Source organism: Morchella sextelata (assembly GCF_020137385.1).
Source record: "Morchella sextelata strain SCLS chromosome Unknown scls_2, whole genome shotgun sequence".
Classification (NCBI taxonomy): domain Eukaryota; kingdom Fungi; phylum Ascomycota; class Pezizomycetes; order Pezizales; family Morchellaceae; genus Morchella; species Morchella sextelata.
The window spans coordinates 1161047-1176369 of record NW_025408617.1 but is presented as its reverse complement, the minus strand read 5'-3'; the positions used below and the strand labels follow the sequence as shown (position 1 = coordinate 1176369).

Here is a 15323-nt window from a genome sequence, read left to right as displayed (position 1 = left end):
ATACAAGTACATGTAAGTTATATGAAGCTGTGATAAGAGTGCATTACTAATCCGAATGCCAAGCCAAGGGAACATCAAAACCGCTGATCTCGAATCAACTATCATCGACAACAATGGTGGGAGCATATCGAACGCATCCATCTAGCAGCCCTGTGGTTCGCAGAGATGATCCGTATACTCCTCACCGCCCGGGCAGGCATAGCACAGTCAGTCTGGCCGATCTATCACGTCGAGAATTGTTCCGTCAAGAATCTCCCACCCCTAACGTACGTGATTCGCAGGAAACATTAGGGAGATCACAGCAGGTTTCGCATAGCCAAAGGTCTGGCAACGGGCGTCGTGGTGGGGCAGGGAGTCGTCCACTTCAACGTACAGGATCATCTGATGAAGAATCTCGTCCATCTCAACGTCAGATGTTTGCTCCCGAGGAGTTCATGGACGATGAAGAGGAGGGATATGACGATCCTATCGTAGTGAGCAGTCAACGCGTCGACAGGACCCCCGCTCAGTGGACCCCCGCTTCCGTACGGAGGACTGTGCCTGTAGCCGAAGCAGAAGCAGAAGAAGCCGGACCAACGATCTCCGTATGTCTAGGAACCCCCGTAAGTTGATACAGTATGTAAACTATTATTGACACTCCCAAAACAGGTTCCCACGGAATTATCACCGGATGAGGCTCAACGGGTGTTGGATGCCTATATTCAAAAAGAAGCATTGGCTGAAGAGGAGCAGCCCCGAAAACGCACGTACGACAAGTCAAAGTTCGCTGGTCTTTATCCCGACACTTCTCACTGCGTGTGGGGTGCGCTGAATCGCAGGTGCCGTATGGCATTTGCTCGATACCTCACAATTCCAGAAAGCCGGTTTACCCATCTGATTGACATATCTGCTGCACGGGTTGTCAAGAGAAATACTCCTGAGTTTACGCTGGCGTGGGACCGGATGCTCCAGTGGCGCAAGAATTGGCTCAAAGAGTATAATCGCCAGGCCAAAGACATGTGGGGCGCCATCATCGAGAAGCCTGAGTGTGCACATTACCTCAGTCTTGATGAAGTCCACCTGAGAACAGTATATGCCAGCCACTGGTGCTTGGAATCCTGGTTCCAGTTGATGGTCGGGAGCACTTCTGCATTTGTTGATTGGAGGTCTACGTTGCTTCAGCCCGAGGCTGAAAATTTCTACAAGACGGTTTTTGTATACACAATGGTGTAAGTACCCCTTCGCTCACTGACGCATCAGTAGCAAGCCCGTTCATAGCTGACCATCTTAATAAGCTATACTCATATGTTGAAGTTGAATAAGCTGGACCGTGAAGCGTGCAACCAACGTATACTGCTGGTGGCAAGCAACGAAGCCTTCAGTACATTTCACGAGGGTTTAATTGTAACGGTCCCAGAAAAACCTGTTCACAAGACCAGACTTGCCCAAAAGAAGAAACCGACGAACTTGGCTGAGCTGGACCCGCTATTTGTTCCGTTTGGCGCCGCTCCTGCTGCTGCCCCTGCTGCCCCTGCTGCCCCCGCGGCAACTGTCCCTATCGACCCTACACTCACCTCCGTAGCTGTCCTCCCCGCCGCTACCCATCCCTCCGCATTCGCCACACCTTCATCAGGGGTGGTGCCCGTTGTCGATGCCTCCGGCCCCTCATCTGCCACGACCATTTCAATGACAGCTTTGTTGACAGGCACCGACGCCATCGGGAACCTCTAGTTTTTTTTAGCACTCTTCATTTTTCATTTTTCTTTTCATTTTTCTCTCATTTATTTATTCATTATAGTTGTTAGCCAAGCATCGCCATACTCCCAATCTCGCCAGCCCATCTGCTGCTGTATATTTTTTGCATTGTTAATTGGTTGTATCTGATATACAGAGAGTTGAGTCCATGTTATCTCCTTTTTCGTTTCACATATTCCCTAGTATTTTCTAAATATATCACCTTTGCTCACGAACATGAGATTCTCGACTCTTGTATTTTTGATTTCAAGGAATGAATTTTACATCGTTAGGCTTCCATGAAATATTCTTGGGCATAGAAACATTCTTGGGCATACAAATGTATTATTAATTGCTAGCTGCAGCTTCGCTCGATGTCCCCACTGCTTGCCCCTCAGCCACCGCATCTCCGACCTCCTTCCTAACTGCCGCTCCTGGATCAAGCTGCAGAGCAGGGTCGATGACGTCGTTGGTATCATCCTCGGAGTCGGAACCATCCTCATCCTCATCCCCATCCCCGTCTCCATCATTCACCGCGCCAGTCTGCGTCGGGACGCCCTTTTTCAACTGATATTCCGTATATAGGCGCGTGGCACGGGCGGTGAGCAGCTCTGTGTCGATCCAGAGTTCAGGATTTTGTTGTTTATTGATATGTCGGTCGAGCAACTCTTCCTATTTCTTCTTTTGGTCCGGATAGTCCTCTACTGCCAAGAGACTACGGCGGTAGTTGTGGTAGTGACGTGCCAGAGTGGCGATTGGATCCCTCCTTGCCATAACGAGGGCTCCTTTCAACAGAGAAGCGACACGGGGGCTTAGCCCAGCAGAGGCTGATTCGTATCGCTCCAATGAGACGATGATGGAATGCTCAAGGAGCTGTGCATATGTGACACCGACGAAGATGCCGAACTCGGTGCTTGCAACGTGATATGGATTGAATTCATCGATGAAAGGTTCTTCTGGAATGGCAGGGGGTTCAGGTGGGGATCGGTTTTGCAAGGATCTTATCTGCTCATTACGAGCCTTTCGCCTCATACGAGCCATCGTCTGCTGCACTTCAACAACATCGGGTTTTTCTTTCTTGCGCTTGAGATAGGCTTCTCGATTGATGAGCTTGGGATCTTTTAAAAGCCTGATGGAGGTACGGTAAAATTCGAGATGTTCGGTCTTACAGTGAGCCTTGTAGCGTGTATCCGACGTCGTTCCAGTGAATTTCTTGCCGCAGATGCCGCAGTCTCTCCTGGTCATGATGATTTGCTTGATTTAGACCCACATATTGGTGGAAACGGCCTATGAAGATAATGCCAAGCGAAATACGCAGGGATGTCATTTAGGGTTGAAAATTTTTCGCCGATTACCTCCCATCGCTTCTTCGCTTCCTCTCCCTTTCTGCACCCCACCTTCTCATCCCTGTAACGGCAGCTAGACGGATTGGCTATGTGAGTTGTCTGGGTACAAGGGAGAAGGATTATGCAGTGTGGTTGGGTTTAGTGAAGTGGGTTTCTATTATGTTCTATTTGTTTCTGTTACGCGAGGGTATGAGTCAGCATTGGGATAGGGTATGGATATATAAGGGGGGCGTTGTCTCGTGATTTCTTGTTTCTCTTTCTTTCTCTTTTCTCTTTATGCAACCTCTGTACTTTACAGTCACGAATACTATTTGGTTCGCGCTACGTCATAGGGTTTACCCGGTATACTAGACCAGGTACAACCATCCATAGTCCATAGTCCACAGTCTCCGTTCTTGCCTTAGGTGTACCCTTCGGCCCCATAGTCCATAGTCCACGAACTTCCTACGTCCACGTCTTCGCCTCGGTTGTATTCCTTGGCTTCATAGTCCCTACGCCCATAGTCCCCGTTAGACTTAGGTTGCATCCTCTACAGCCAACCAATACAACACCGCCTCGCTTAGCTCTGGTCGCGACCATGTCCGACATCACTCAAGATACGTTGTTGCAGCGTCTTTCAGAATTTTTGACCATATATGGTCCTCTCCCAGCGGATATAGACTTCGGTGATGAACTTACCGAGGCCCATAATCTCATTGCTGAATGTTTGGAGGCTTTCACCAAGCCTTCCGAAATCCCCGAACCCGTTATCAACACGGCTCAAGAAGAGGTCATTATCGATCTCACCAAGGAACTCGAAGCAGCTGACGAAAAGGCTGCCGATCTATTGCAAACCTTGTCCGAATGCCAGGAAGACTTTACCGAGACTATCCAGGGCCGCGATGAAGTTATCGTTGCTCTCAAGGGCGAGCTCGAAGAATCAAAGGCCGAAGAAGAAGAACTTCGGTATCGTCTCGCCCTACACCAGGAAAGTCTCGCCATTGCCGACGAGAACCTCGCCGATGCTGAAGACGAAATTCTTCACATCATCTCTGCTGCAAAAGCCTGGGAAGCCCAAGCCAATGCCACTATTGCCGGTCTTCGTTCTCGTATCTCCGTCTCTGCCGCTACAGTTAAACCTCGCCATGTCTCCAAGTCTCGCTATCTGTCCCCTCGCTCTCAGGATCCCCGTACCATTAGTAATTGGCGAGAAAGGCCAATTGAAAATGTGTCCCCAAAGCCGGCGCTAAAAGGTCAGCCCCTTTGGTAAAAAATGGCAAACCAAAGGGGCCAGCCCCGCCACCTGTTTCTGTTCTCCCTGCTGCTGCTGTGTCTGAGGATAAGATGTCCGAAGACTCTCTTGTTGTTACCTGTTCGGTCTCTCAGAATTCCGACTCCTTCATTCCCACCTACGCTCTCATTGATACTGGAGCATCAGGATATGCTTTTATCGATGAATCTTTCGTACGTTACAATAATCTTGCAATGACCCCTCTTAGGAAACCTCGCCAGGTAGATGTTATGGATGGAAGACCTATCCAGTCAGGAGAAATTACCCACATTGTCGATGTTTCACTAGATATTCATGGCCACCGAGAAATTGCTTCATGTTTCGTTACAAAGTTGGGACATTATCCGATCGTGATGGGAATACCGTGGATGCGACGGCACGATGTCACCATTCGGCCAAAGGATAATCTACTTGTTTTTGATTCTCGGGACTGTATTAAACACTGTTCACTCAATGAAACTGCAGTCACTGTCCATGGAATATCGATCCCTCTACCAGAACATCATACTATTGTCGTTTCAGCAGTTGAGAAATCCACCGTCAACGTCAAGCAACTAGTACCAAAGGAGTTCCACCATCGTCTCCACATGTTCCAAGAATATGATGCTTCTGTCCTGCCGCCACATCGACAGTCCCATGATATTGAGATCGTATTGGAGGAAGGTAAACGACCTCCATATGGACCAATATACGGCCTGTCCCAGATTGAATTAAAAGCGCTACGGGAATACCTCGATGAAAATCTACCAAAGGGATTTATCAGAGCTAGTGAATCACCGGCAGGAGCACCTATACTATTCGTAAAGAAAAGTGATGGGACTCTCCGGCTATGTGTGGATTACCGAGGTCTCAATGCGATCACAGTCAAAAATCGGTACCCGTTACCACTGTTAAAGGAAACTTTGGCTAAACTTTCGAAGGCACAGTACTATACCAAGTTGGATCTACGTTGGGGATACAATCAGATCAGGGTAGCGGAGGGAGACGAATGGAAAACGGCATTTAGAACTCGATATGGACATTTCGAGTATACAGTAATGCCGTTTGGATTAGCCAACGCCCCCGCCACCTTTCAACATTGGATTAATGATATTCTACGCCCCTACCTCGACCAATTTGTAACGGCGTATTTGGACGATATCCTGATTTATTCCGAAACTCTATCGGAACACAAGGAACACATTCAAAAGGTTTTGAAGGTACTTGATGAGAATCATGTCCATCTTAAACCTGAGAAGTGTGAGTTTATGGTTCAAGAAACAAAGTATCTTGGTTTGATTCTCACCCCGGATGGGAATCGAATGGATCCGAAGAAAGTTGTCGATGTTTTGGAGTGGTCTACACCAAGGAACCTTCATGATGTTCAAGTATTTTTGGGATTTGCGAATTTCTATCGACGGTTTATTTTAGGATATTCAAGGATTGTTGCTCCGCTTACGGCTTTGACCAAGAAAAATATTAAATTTGAATGGACGGATGAGAGGGAGGAGGCATTCCAGATATTGAAGAAGATGTTCATAACGGCACCCATACTAATGCATTTTGATCCGGATCGGAAAATCGTGGTAGAAACCGATGCATCCGACTATGTTTCTGCTGGAATCCTGTCCCAACGTGACAACGAAGGAATTCTACATCCAGTCGCTTTCTTCTCTAAGAAACATTCCCCTGCGGAATGTAACTATGAGATCTATGACAAAGAACTCCTGGCGATCGTACGATGTTTTGAGGAATGGCGACATCATTTAGAGGGGGCACAATTCCCAATTGAAGTTCTGAGCGACCATCGGAACCTTGAATATTTCATGTCAACAAAGTTATTAAACCGTCGACAAGCCCGTTGGTCGGAATTTCTTTCACGTTTCGATTTCGTCATTCAATTTAGACCAGGAAAACAAGGGGCGAAACCAGATGCATTGACTAGGAGGTCGCGTGACCTGCCTAAAGAAGGGGATGAGCGGTTGACCCATCAGAGTCAAGTGGTGTTGAAGCGAAAAAATTTAGATGCAAAGCTAAGTTTGTTCGCGGGTTCTTTTTCAAATGAATCCGCTGAAGGAATGTCCACTGTAGAAGAGTTGTTTTTAAATGCTTACCAAGTTGACAGTTTCCCGAACAAAGTACTCGCGATGCTTCGGAACGGCGTCCGTCACTCGAATAAGATCTCGCTTGCCGAATGTACGGAAGATAATAACGGTCGGCTACTTTACCGTGGCGCACTCTATGTACCGGATGTCGACGACCTTCGGCTAAGACTCCTAAAGGAACATCATGACAAACCATCGGCAGGCCATCCAGGTAGAGCGAAGACTTTGGAACTCCTGAATCGAGAGTACTACTGGCCACAGATGCGAAAATATGTCGACCAGTACGTTAGGAATTGCAGTGTGTGTGCCCGTAGCAAGGCACCACGCAATGCACCTTATGGGGTACTTCGACCTATGCCAATACCCGATGGACCATGGACAGATGTGTCAATGGATTTTGTTACCGACCTCCCAGAGAGCGATGGATACAATGCAATCTTGGTCGTGGTGGATAGGTTAACTAAGATGCGACACCTAATACCAACAACAAAGGAGGCGGATTCAAGGGAAGTAGCGAGACTGTATATTGACAATGTTTGGAAATTACATGGGTTACCCGACACTATGGTATCCGATCGAGGGACACAATTCGTTGCGGAATTCTGGAGGTCTCTTTGCGACCGTCTGGAAATATCACCAAAGTTTTCTACTGCGTTCCACCCTCAGACGGATGGGCAGACGGAAAGGATTAATGCCGTGATGGAACAGTACCTTCGGAGTTATGTTTCCTATCAACAAGATGACTGGACTCGATGGTTACCAATGGCTGAATTTGCGACCAACAATCACACTTCAGAAACAACAAAGATATCTCCTTTCTTTGCCAATTCAGGACGAAATCCAAGAATGACGTTCGGTCCTTTGGAACATGGTAGGACGACAGCAGAGGATCAGGCTAATGGTATCGCACGGGAGATGAAGGAGGTATTAGATTTTCTACGAGATGAGTTGTTCCGAGCGCAAAGGATTCAAGAAGAGTCGGCCAATACCAGTCGGGCTCCCGCTCCTCACTATCGTGTGGGAGATAAGGTTTTCCTATCCACCCGCCATGTCCTTACCAAACGACCCTCGAAGAAACTCGATTGGAAGCGTATTGGGCCATATGTTATTAAACGAATTGTCAATCCCTATGCCTATGAATTAGAACTTCCTCGTTCTATGAAGGTCCACCCTGTATTTCATGTTTCGTTACTGTCGCCGGAAGCCATTGATCCCCTACCAGGACAACAACAGTTACCACCACCACCGGTCGAAGTTGAAGGACAGGAGGAGTGGGAAGTCGAGAATATTTTGGATTCCAGGGATCGTCGAGGAAGATTTGAATACTTGGTTAAGTATGCCGGTTATGACGAAGCTTCGTGGCAGCCATTGTCGGATGTCGAACACTCGCCTGATATTGTCAAACGATTTCACGAACGATATCCACGGAAGCCTAAGCCTACCAGGAGGTAGGCCGTAGAGGGGGGAGTGGTCTGTAACGGCAGCTAGACGGATTGGCTATGTGAGTTGTCTGGGTACAAGGGAGAAGGATTATGCAGTGTGGTTGGGTTTAGTGAAGTGGGTTTCTATTATGTTCTATTTGTTTCTGTTACGCGAGGGTATGAGTCAGCATTGGGATAGGGTATGGATATATAAGGGGGGCGTTGTCTCGTGATTTCTTGTTTCTCTTTCTTTCTCTTTTCTCTTTATGCAACCTCTGTACTTTACAGTCACGAATACTATTTGGTTCGCGCTACGTCATAGGGTTTACCCGGTATACTAGACCAGGTACAACCATCCATAGTCCATAGTCCACAGTCTCCGTTCTTGCCTTAGGTGTACCCTTCGGCCCCATAGTCCATAGTCCACGAACTTCCTACGTCCACGTCTTCGCCTCGGTTGTATTCCTTGGCTTCATAGTCCCTACGCCCATAGTCCCCGTTAGAATCCCCTCTGCATCATCCCATCTTCTTCTTCGCTTCCTCTCCCTTTCTGCACCCCACCTTCTCATCTCCTCTGCATCATCCCATCTTCTTCTTCACAATCTTTGCTAACCATCGCGCCTCGCGTATACATGTAGTCTTCTGCTCATAATACCAGTGTCGTGTTTTTCTCATTGTAATCTGGTAGAGCACCCATCCCATCCTACGACGTTCACTGATTCTCGCGTGTAGTGTCGCGTTTTTCGTACTAATCTGGTAGATATCCTACTCCTATCCCATAAATTGATGAGTTCACTGATTCTCGCGTGTAGTGTCGCGTTTTTCGTACTAATCTGGTAGATATCCTACTCCTATCTCACCCATAAATTGATGAGTTCACTGATTCTCGCGTGTAGTTTATCATAATAACAGTGTGGTGTTTATTATTGTAACCCCCCCTCCCCAACCTCCAATCACAATTATGAGTTCACACTAAATGTAATTCTCTGGTGGCGTGCAGGGTGGTTTTTATCATAACAACAGTATCGTGTCTATCATTGTAATCCCCTCCTTCTTCCCCTCCGATGGCGCGTTCACTAATTCTGGTGTGTAGTGTACAGTATGAAAAAACGGGGTAAAATCACTACCATAGGACTACGGAACATACATGTGATGGCGAATACCGAATCAAATCGGAATTGTAGGAAGAATACTGTACCAATGCCGTATTTTTTACCACATTACTAGCGCATTGACGAGAATACTGTAGTGATCCCACCCCCCTTTTTGGTACTGTAGTGTTGATAATGTTATGTTTATTGTTGTAATCTGGTAAGTACCCCCCTCTTGATTTCTAATTATCATCTAATTCTCTCGTGTAGTACATGTACATGTAGTGGTCGCGTGTATCGTACAGAGTAACCTGGTAAACGAATACCCCTTCCTATCGGAAAATGCTCTGTTTTCTAATTCTCGCGTGTAGAACATTGATATACATACATGTACATACATACATACACGTACATGTATGTATATAGTACTGTAGTGGTATGTATTATAATCTGGTAAATGAATACCCCCTCTTGGCTTCCAATTCTCAACACCAGTTTACTAACTCTCGAGTGTAGTGGTGCATGTGTGTACTGGAATATTGTGTATATCGTAGTTTAAACAAACTGACTGATGATTATTTCGCTGCAGTTGGGAAATTTGATGTAAAAGAACAACTACATGTATGTGAGATTTTAGACATACATTGAAAATCAAACTGTAGATTAGATAATAAAATACATGATAAAATCAATTGTATGTAAAAATATTATCTTCATGCAATAATTCATTTGATTAGTCTACGAAGAATACATGTATAAATATCGTGTATTCTTTTAAAAGGACTACAAGTCAATATGACATGTGCACTAACTCGTGGAATACATGCCTTATTTTGCAAAACAATGCGGCAGCGTTGCGGTATGTCACAAAAAAATGCGGCAGTGTTACGGAAGAATGCCGCAGCATTACGGCAGCAGGTCCAGGTATTGTTGAGACAATACCTGGGGCGCGTGCGGTAGTGGTGTGGCAGTCGTGCCGCATTTGCCGGGTATGATGTAGTGTAGACAATACCGCAACAATACCGTAGCACTACCGCAGGGGTCGCTAACACCCCTGCGGTAGTGCTACGGTATTGTTGCGGTATTGATAGAAATACAGTATTGCAGGCATCCCGGATTGTTTCAACATTACGGGATGCTAGGAATACTACAGTTCTAACAATACCGTATTATGATCGCATTGTGCCAACCATACGGTATTTAATTTAATACCGCAGTACTGCGGTAGTACTGCGGTATCAGAACCTCCCCATTTTCTGGTACTGTATGTACGAGCAGCTTTCTGCTTACCGCAGGCACTTGCCGGGGTCCGCGCCTTCTCTCTTGTTAAAAACTCTACCCGGAGCTAGCTTGTTAGCTAGCGTCGACTAGTCGGCGTAAATAAAGACCGCTAGAGTAAATGGGGAAATAGATATGTTTGCGAGTGACACGCCATGACCAAACCCCGACAGTGATTCTGCGGACACGTACCGCGCAACAACACTCAACAGTGTCCACAGCACTGGGTTCCTGCATGACGATACCTGTCCTGCATCCTCCTCAACAAAGACCCGGGCTACGACCCCACCCACCATGCATGCATACATTCCACAACCATTCCATACCCCACCACCACCACCACCGCCGCCGCCGCCCTACCCCACACCACCACCACCACCACCACCACCACCCCATCACAAACCCGGCTTCGGTGCTATTTGGCCCGTGGACAGCATCCCGCCCGGTACAGCAGGCCCGGTACGCAAGTCCCGGACCTGCAGATCACCCAACCTGGTTCCCGGCCGGACGACGTTTTCCCGCGTCGAGGCGAAAAATGCTTGTTTTCTCTGGGCATGCGCCTCCCAACCCAACCCAACCCAACCCAACCACGTGGGAAATTGCCGTTTCGGTGTGTGCGTTTGTGAGACAGAGTGAGATGTTGTTAGGGCATTAAATGGATGTTCCGAGATGGCATGGGGGGGGGGTCTTGGTGGTGGTACAGGGTGGTTGTTGAGCTTGCAATTGATGGTCAGTGCTGCGTTACTGCGGGAGGCTTGAGTTTAATTCAGGTGCTGATTAACAGGAGATGGATCCCATGTTCGGCCTCTGAGACTATCGGTCTTCAAGAGTTGAGCACACGCAGATTGAGACCATGCCTGAATGTCCCTGGATTTCAATTGAAGACGGACTAACCGGAATTGGACGGCTCATCAAGACGCTAAGACGCTAAGGCAAATCAGGACGGTAGGCCACGATAGCCGCAGAAACCACTGCACTCAACTCAAACAAGCCCATGTCTCCTACTCAGATATTGATCATCATGCTATTCGTAGATAAGCAGTTGATGTTCAATAGGTGTTTATCCTTCACATCCGGTTTTTCGTTTCTCCGTTGGAAAGGTTTTCTGACATTACCGGATGATTTAGGAATTCACGCAGTCGTATCATCTCTTGATGATGAGGGAAATTCCGGCAGTGGCAAGATATTTGGAAAATATTTTAAGCTCACGATCTATGCTGTCGTCACCCGGCATCATGCCATCCGTAATTAAAGGGCTACTAGATGGCGATATTTCGCTCAAACTCGATAGTTTAAACTCCGATAGGTTATTTAGGTTACCCCTAGATTGGTTCCAAAACATTGCCTGGGTGAATTTTGATTATGGCAGTAGTTAGTTCAGCCTCTTCAGCCAGCTGGTGTTCTTTGGTTTATTAGCGTAGGGCTATACCCAGGCCCATTCTAAACCACCAAAACTCACTCGATTTCTCACAACCAGGATTAGCCTTGGCAGTACCTCATCCTGTGATTTCTTCACAACCATAGGTCACTAGTAGCCAGGAGGGATACGCTGATACACTCCCCAGCTTAAGGAGGAAGATTTCAGGGCTATGTTTATGGAGATATTTCATGGATTTATATTGCATCCGTCAGGTACAAAAGCAGAGCATTATGCACATAAATTCCCCCCGAGGTCACCCTTTAGAATCCTTGGCAATAACATTCCTTCTTCCAAACGGAAGTTCTTGCATTCGGGAGTCTATCCGTAATCGCGTCTTTTTCCTGCTGATCTTACCTCTTTACTCTCACTTTAATAATTATTCCCCACGGCAAACTCCGATTCACGTACCCCGGAACCCAAAAAAATATATAGATTTCTTCCAGTGATACGTACGTCATATAATATATTCCCAGGGAGTATAATCTCCCCCAGCATTTTCGGTACTCGATCCGAACAACTTTCTTCGGTAGGACGGCCGGCCGCGGGGTTTCCTCGAAAAGGTATGCGCAGAAAAGATTTTTCTTCTATCAGTAATATACTACTCTATTTCATTCCCCAATTTATGTGATCATTCCCCACATTTTGAGCCCTTTTTTCTCCACACCCCAACCCCACAAAAGAGAAGCATGGGGTACGTCACGTCAATCATGTCAGGAACAACTTTTATTCCGAGTCTGCATAATATTGTAGATTTTTTCTATGATTCCTTCCGCGATGCCGCGTAGTTTCCGAATAGAACGAACGCTCTCCGCGAGATGTCTTGAACGAATATACACTTCTTGATCTTATTTCGGCGCAATATGTGGTGAGAGATGAGGATTTCGGTACTCTGGCTAAATGTTTCACATTTTCACAGATCGACAAGTTCCACCTGACAGGCTCCATCTGACACCAAGGAAAAACAAGCATTTGGACTCGAGCCCTCCAGCGCCGGTCATCCGCTCACTACTACCTATAACTGATCTGCAATAAGGGGGGTGATCTCTATTGACAAAGAGGACTTTTAAATACCCTCTCACGGTCCTCCGAAATATCATCATCACAACTCACTTACATTCCTTCAATTCGATCACTACTTAGCTAGCTTCCCAGCACTCCAAAATGCGTTCACTATCACTTGCCCTCCTCGGCGCTCTTACAGCCCTAACCCACGCGGCAACGCCAGCCGAATGGCGCTCCAAATCGGTCTACCAAGTCTTGACCGACCGTTTTGCCCGTACGGATGAATCCACCACGGCCAGCTGCAACACGGAGGATAGAAAGTATTGCGGAGGTACCTACCAGGGTATCATCAATAAGTTGGATTATATTCAGGGGATGGGATTCACTGCTGTGAGTTGTTTTGAAGGATTACATAATTATAAGTTTCTCCTTTAAAGTCACATGGACTTATATAAGTGATACTACTAGATCTGGATCTCCCCTGTCGTCGAGAACATCGAAGAAACCACTGCTTATGGTGCAGCTTACCACGGGTACTGGGCAAAGGATATTTATGCTCTCAATAGCAACTTTGGAACTGCTGCTGATTTGGTTGCGCTTTCTGCTGCTATCCATGCTCGTGGAATGGTTTGTTAAACTACTATTTTGATATTATGTTTTTTTAAACGCTAGCTAATTGATAATCACGTGTGTAGTACTTGATGGTCGATGTAGCGCCTAACCATTTTGCCTGGTCTGGCACAGCTGCATCCGTTGATTACAGTGAATTTGTGCCTTTTAACTCTGAGGATTATTTCCACTCTTTCTGTTTCATTTCTGATTACTCCAACCAAGATAACGTCGAGGATGTATGTATCTCCCTCCCTATCACTCGGCATGCTACTCTCCGCATATGATACTGATTTCGTCAAGTGCTGGCTCGGCGACAACAGCGTCCCTCTCGTAGACGTTAACACCGAGTTGACAACGGTGCAAACTGAATACCACGAATGGGTCGCTGAGCTTGTCTCCAACTACTCCAGTAATTACCACATCCCCTAATTGTATCTTTGTTACTGAATTAACATTCCTTAGTCGACGGACTCCGCATCGACACTGTCAAACATGTGCAGCAAGACTTCTGGCCCGACTTTGAAGACGCCTCGGGCGTGTACTGTGTCGGCGAAGTGTACTCCGGCGATGCTTCCTACACCTGCCCGTACCAGAACTACTTGTCTGGTGTTTTGAACTTCCCTGTTTACTACCCGTTGATCAGAGCCTTTACCAGCAGCAGCGGCAGTATTTCTGAGCTGGTTTCGATGATCTCAACTGTAAAGAGCAGTTGCGCCGATTCGACACTTCTTGGAACATTTTCTGAGAACCATGATTTGCCGAGATTTGGAAGTGTAACGAGTGATACTTCTGTAAGTTATAGTGACGAGATGTTGGGTGAGTTGTGCTGATATCGGAATAGTTGGCCAAAAACGTCATTGCATTCAACATCATGGCTGATGGTATCCCAATCAGTAAGTCATTCACAAGTCCCCAGAAATTCAAGAATAAGATACTAACCACTCATTCTTCCTGCAGTCTATGAAGGTCAGGAACACTTCTACACTGGAGCTTCCGACCCCGCCAACCGTGAGGCAATCTGGTTCTCCAAATACGATACCACCGCCACACTGTACACCCACATTGCTTCCCTCAACCAGATCCGCAACCGTGCGATTGAAGTTTCTGGAACTACTTATCTCACGTACCAGGCCTGGGTCATCTACTCTGACACCAACAGTCTGGCTATTCGCAAGGGCGATATTGTTACTGTGATGACGAACTTGGGATCGAGTGGAAGCGCGACTTTGTCTGTAACCAGCACAGGATACACTGCGGGAGCGACGGTGGTTGATGTCCTCTCTTGCACAACTCTTACAGTTGGGACTTCCGGAACTTTGTCGGTTTCGATCAGCAGCGGGTTGCCAAAGGTGAGTGCTATGAAGTTGTCAGAAGTAGAGAAGATGAATGATACTGACTGGTTTAATAGGTCTTCTATCCAAGCGCCTCACTTTCTGGGTCTGGTATTTGCAGCTTGTAGGAATCGAAATCGGTGGCTTTTACTAGTTAGCTTTTTTCCTTTGTTACAGCCTATCGTCCCTTTGAGAGGGAACGGAAAGAAAAATCTCCTGTGTCTATAGAAAGCAAGAGGACGGACGAATCGCAAGATGCCCAAGAAAATTTAGTGAATACAGATTCGGGGTAGCGTCCCTTTTTCAAAGCTCTTAACTCCCGGTCCCTTTTGCCCGTGATCATGAAGCTCTAGACTCTAGAGTTAATTAGGCCATGGTGATTATCGGCAACTCGGACAGGCACGCCGGAGAGGCACGCGAACTCGCGATAGAAGGGCAGGAGAGCAAAAAAAAAATCGGCGCGACGCGATCCCATGGGCTATAAACGCCACTAATATTGGTTAATTAGAGTTGACTACTGCATAAGCGGCAAAGTACAGGCCTGTACTTTATTCCCCAGTATGAAAACGGTGGGGCCCAAGGTACTCCGTCCAGGCTAAAGGGACGATGTGAGTGTGGGGTGAGTGACTGAGTTGTGGAGAGGCGGAGGAGAGTGTGGATGGTGTCTCCCCCGAGATGCCGGCCAAGCCCGGCATACCGGACTACCGTACCTCAAAGTACCCCGCTGCGTTGAAGATGCGGCACACTGAGTGGAA

The 15323-nt window shown here is 47.0% G+C and overlaps 5 protein-coding genes across 5 annotated transcripts; 4 read left to right on the top strand and 1 right to left on the bottom strand.

The window, feature by feature from the left end:
* Positions 1–113: 113 nt before the first annotated feature.
* H6S33_005563 (uncharacterized protein) lies at positions 114–1710 on the top strand (the record flags this gene model as incomplete). The annotated part of the gene is made up of 3 exons (XM_044836922.1): positions 114–584; positions 649–1208; positions 1275–1710. The coding sequence occupies 3 exons, from the start codon at positions 114–116 to the stop codon at positions 1708–1710; spliced, it is 1467 nt and encodes a 488-aa protein (XP_044698872.1).
* A 351-nt stretch (positions 1711–2061) lies between these two features.
* H6S33_005562 (uncharacterized protein) lies at positions 2062–2958 on the bottom strand (the record flags this gene model as incomplete). Its single annotated transcript, XM_044836921.1, has 2 exons — positions 2062–2324; positions 2433–2958. 2 exons carry the CDS (start codon positions 2956–2958, stop codon positions 2062–2064), a joined length of 789 nt encoding a protein of 262 aa, XP_044698871.1.
* Positions 2959–3636: 678 nt separating this feature from the next.
* Positions 3637–4237, top strand: H6S33_005561 (uncharacterized protein; the record flags this gene model as incomplete). Its single annotated transcript, XM_044836920.1, has 1 exon — positions 3637–4237. A coding segment is annotated over one exon (601 nt), but the record flags the coding sequence as incomplete, so codon positions are not given.
* Positions 4238–10497: 6260 nt separating this feature from the next.
* On the top strand, positions 10498–11037 carry H6S33_005560 (uncharacterized protein; the record flags this gene model as incomplete). Its single annotated transcript, XM_044836919.1, has 3 exons — positions 10498–10662; positions 10851–10932; positions 10988–11037. The coding sequence occupies 3 exons, from the start codon at positions 10498–10500 to the stop codon at positions 11035–11037; spliced, it is 297 nt and encodes a 98-aa protein (XP_044698869.1).
* Positions 11038–12784: 1747 nt separating this feature from the next.
* On the top strand, positions 12785–14696 carry H6S33_005559 (uncharacterized protein; the record flags this gene model as incomplete). Its single annotated transcript, XM_044836918.1, has 8 exons — positions 12785–13015; positions 13094–13252; positions 13321–13473; positions 13538–13646; positions 13700–14028; positions 14079–14130; positions 14195–14586; positions 14646–14696. The coding sequence occupies 8 exons, from the start codon at positions 12785–12787 to the stop codon at positions 14694–14696; spliced, it is 1476 nt and encodes a 491-aa protein (XP_044698868.1).
* Between the last annotated feature and the right edge of the window lie 627 nt (positions 14697–15323).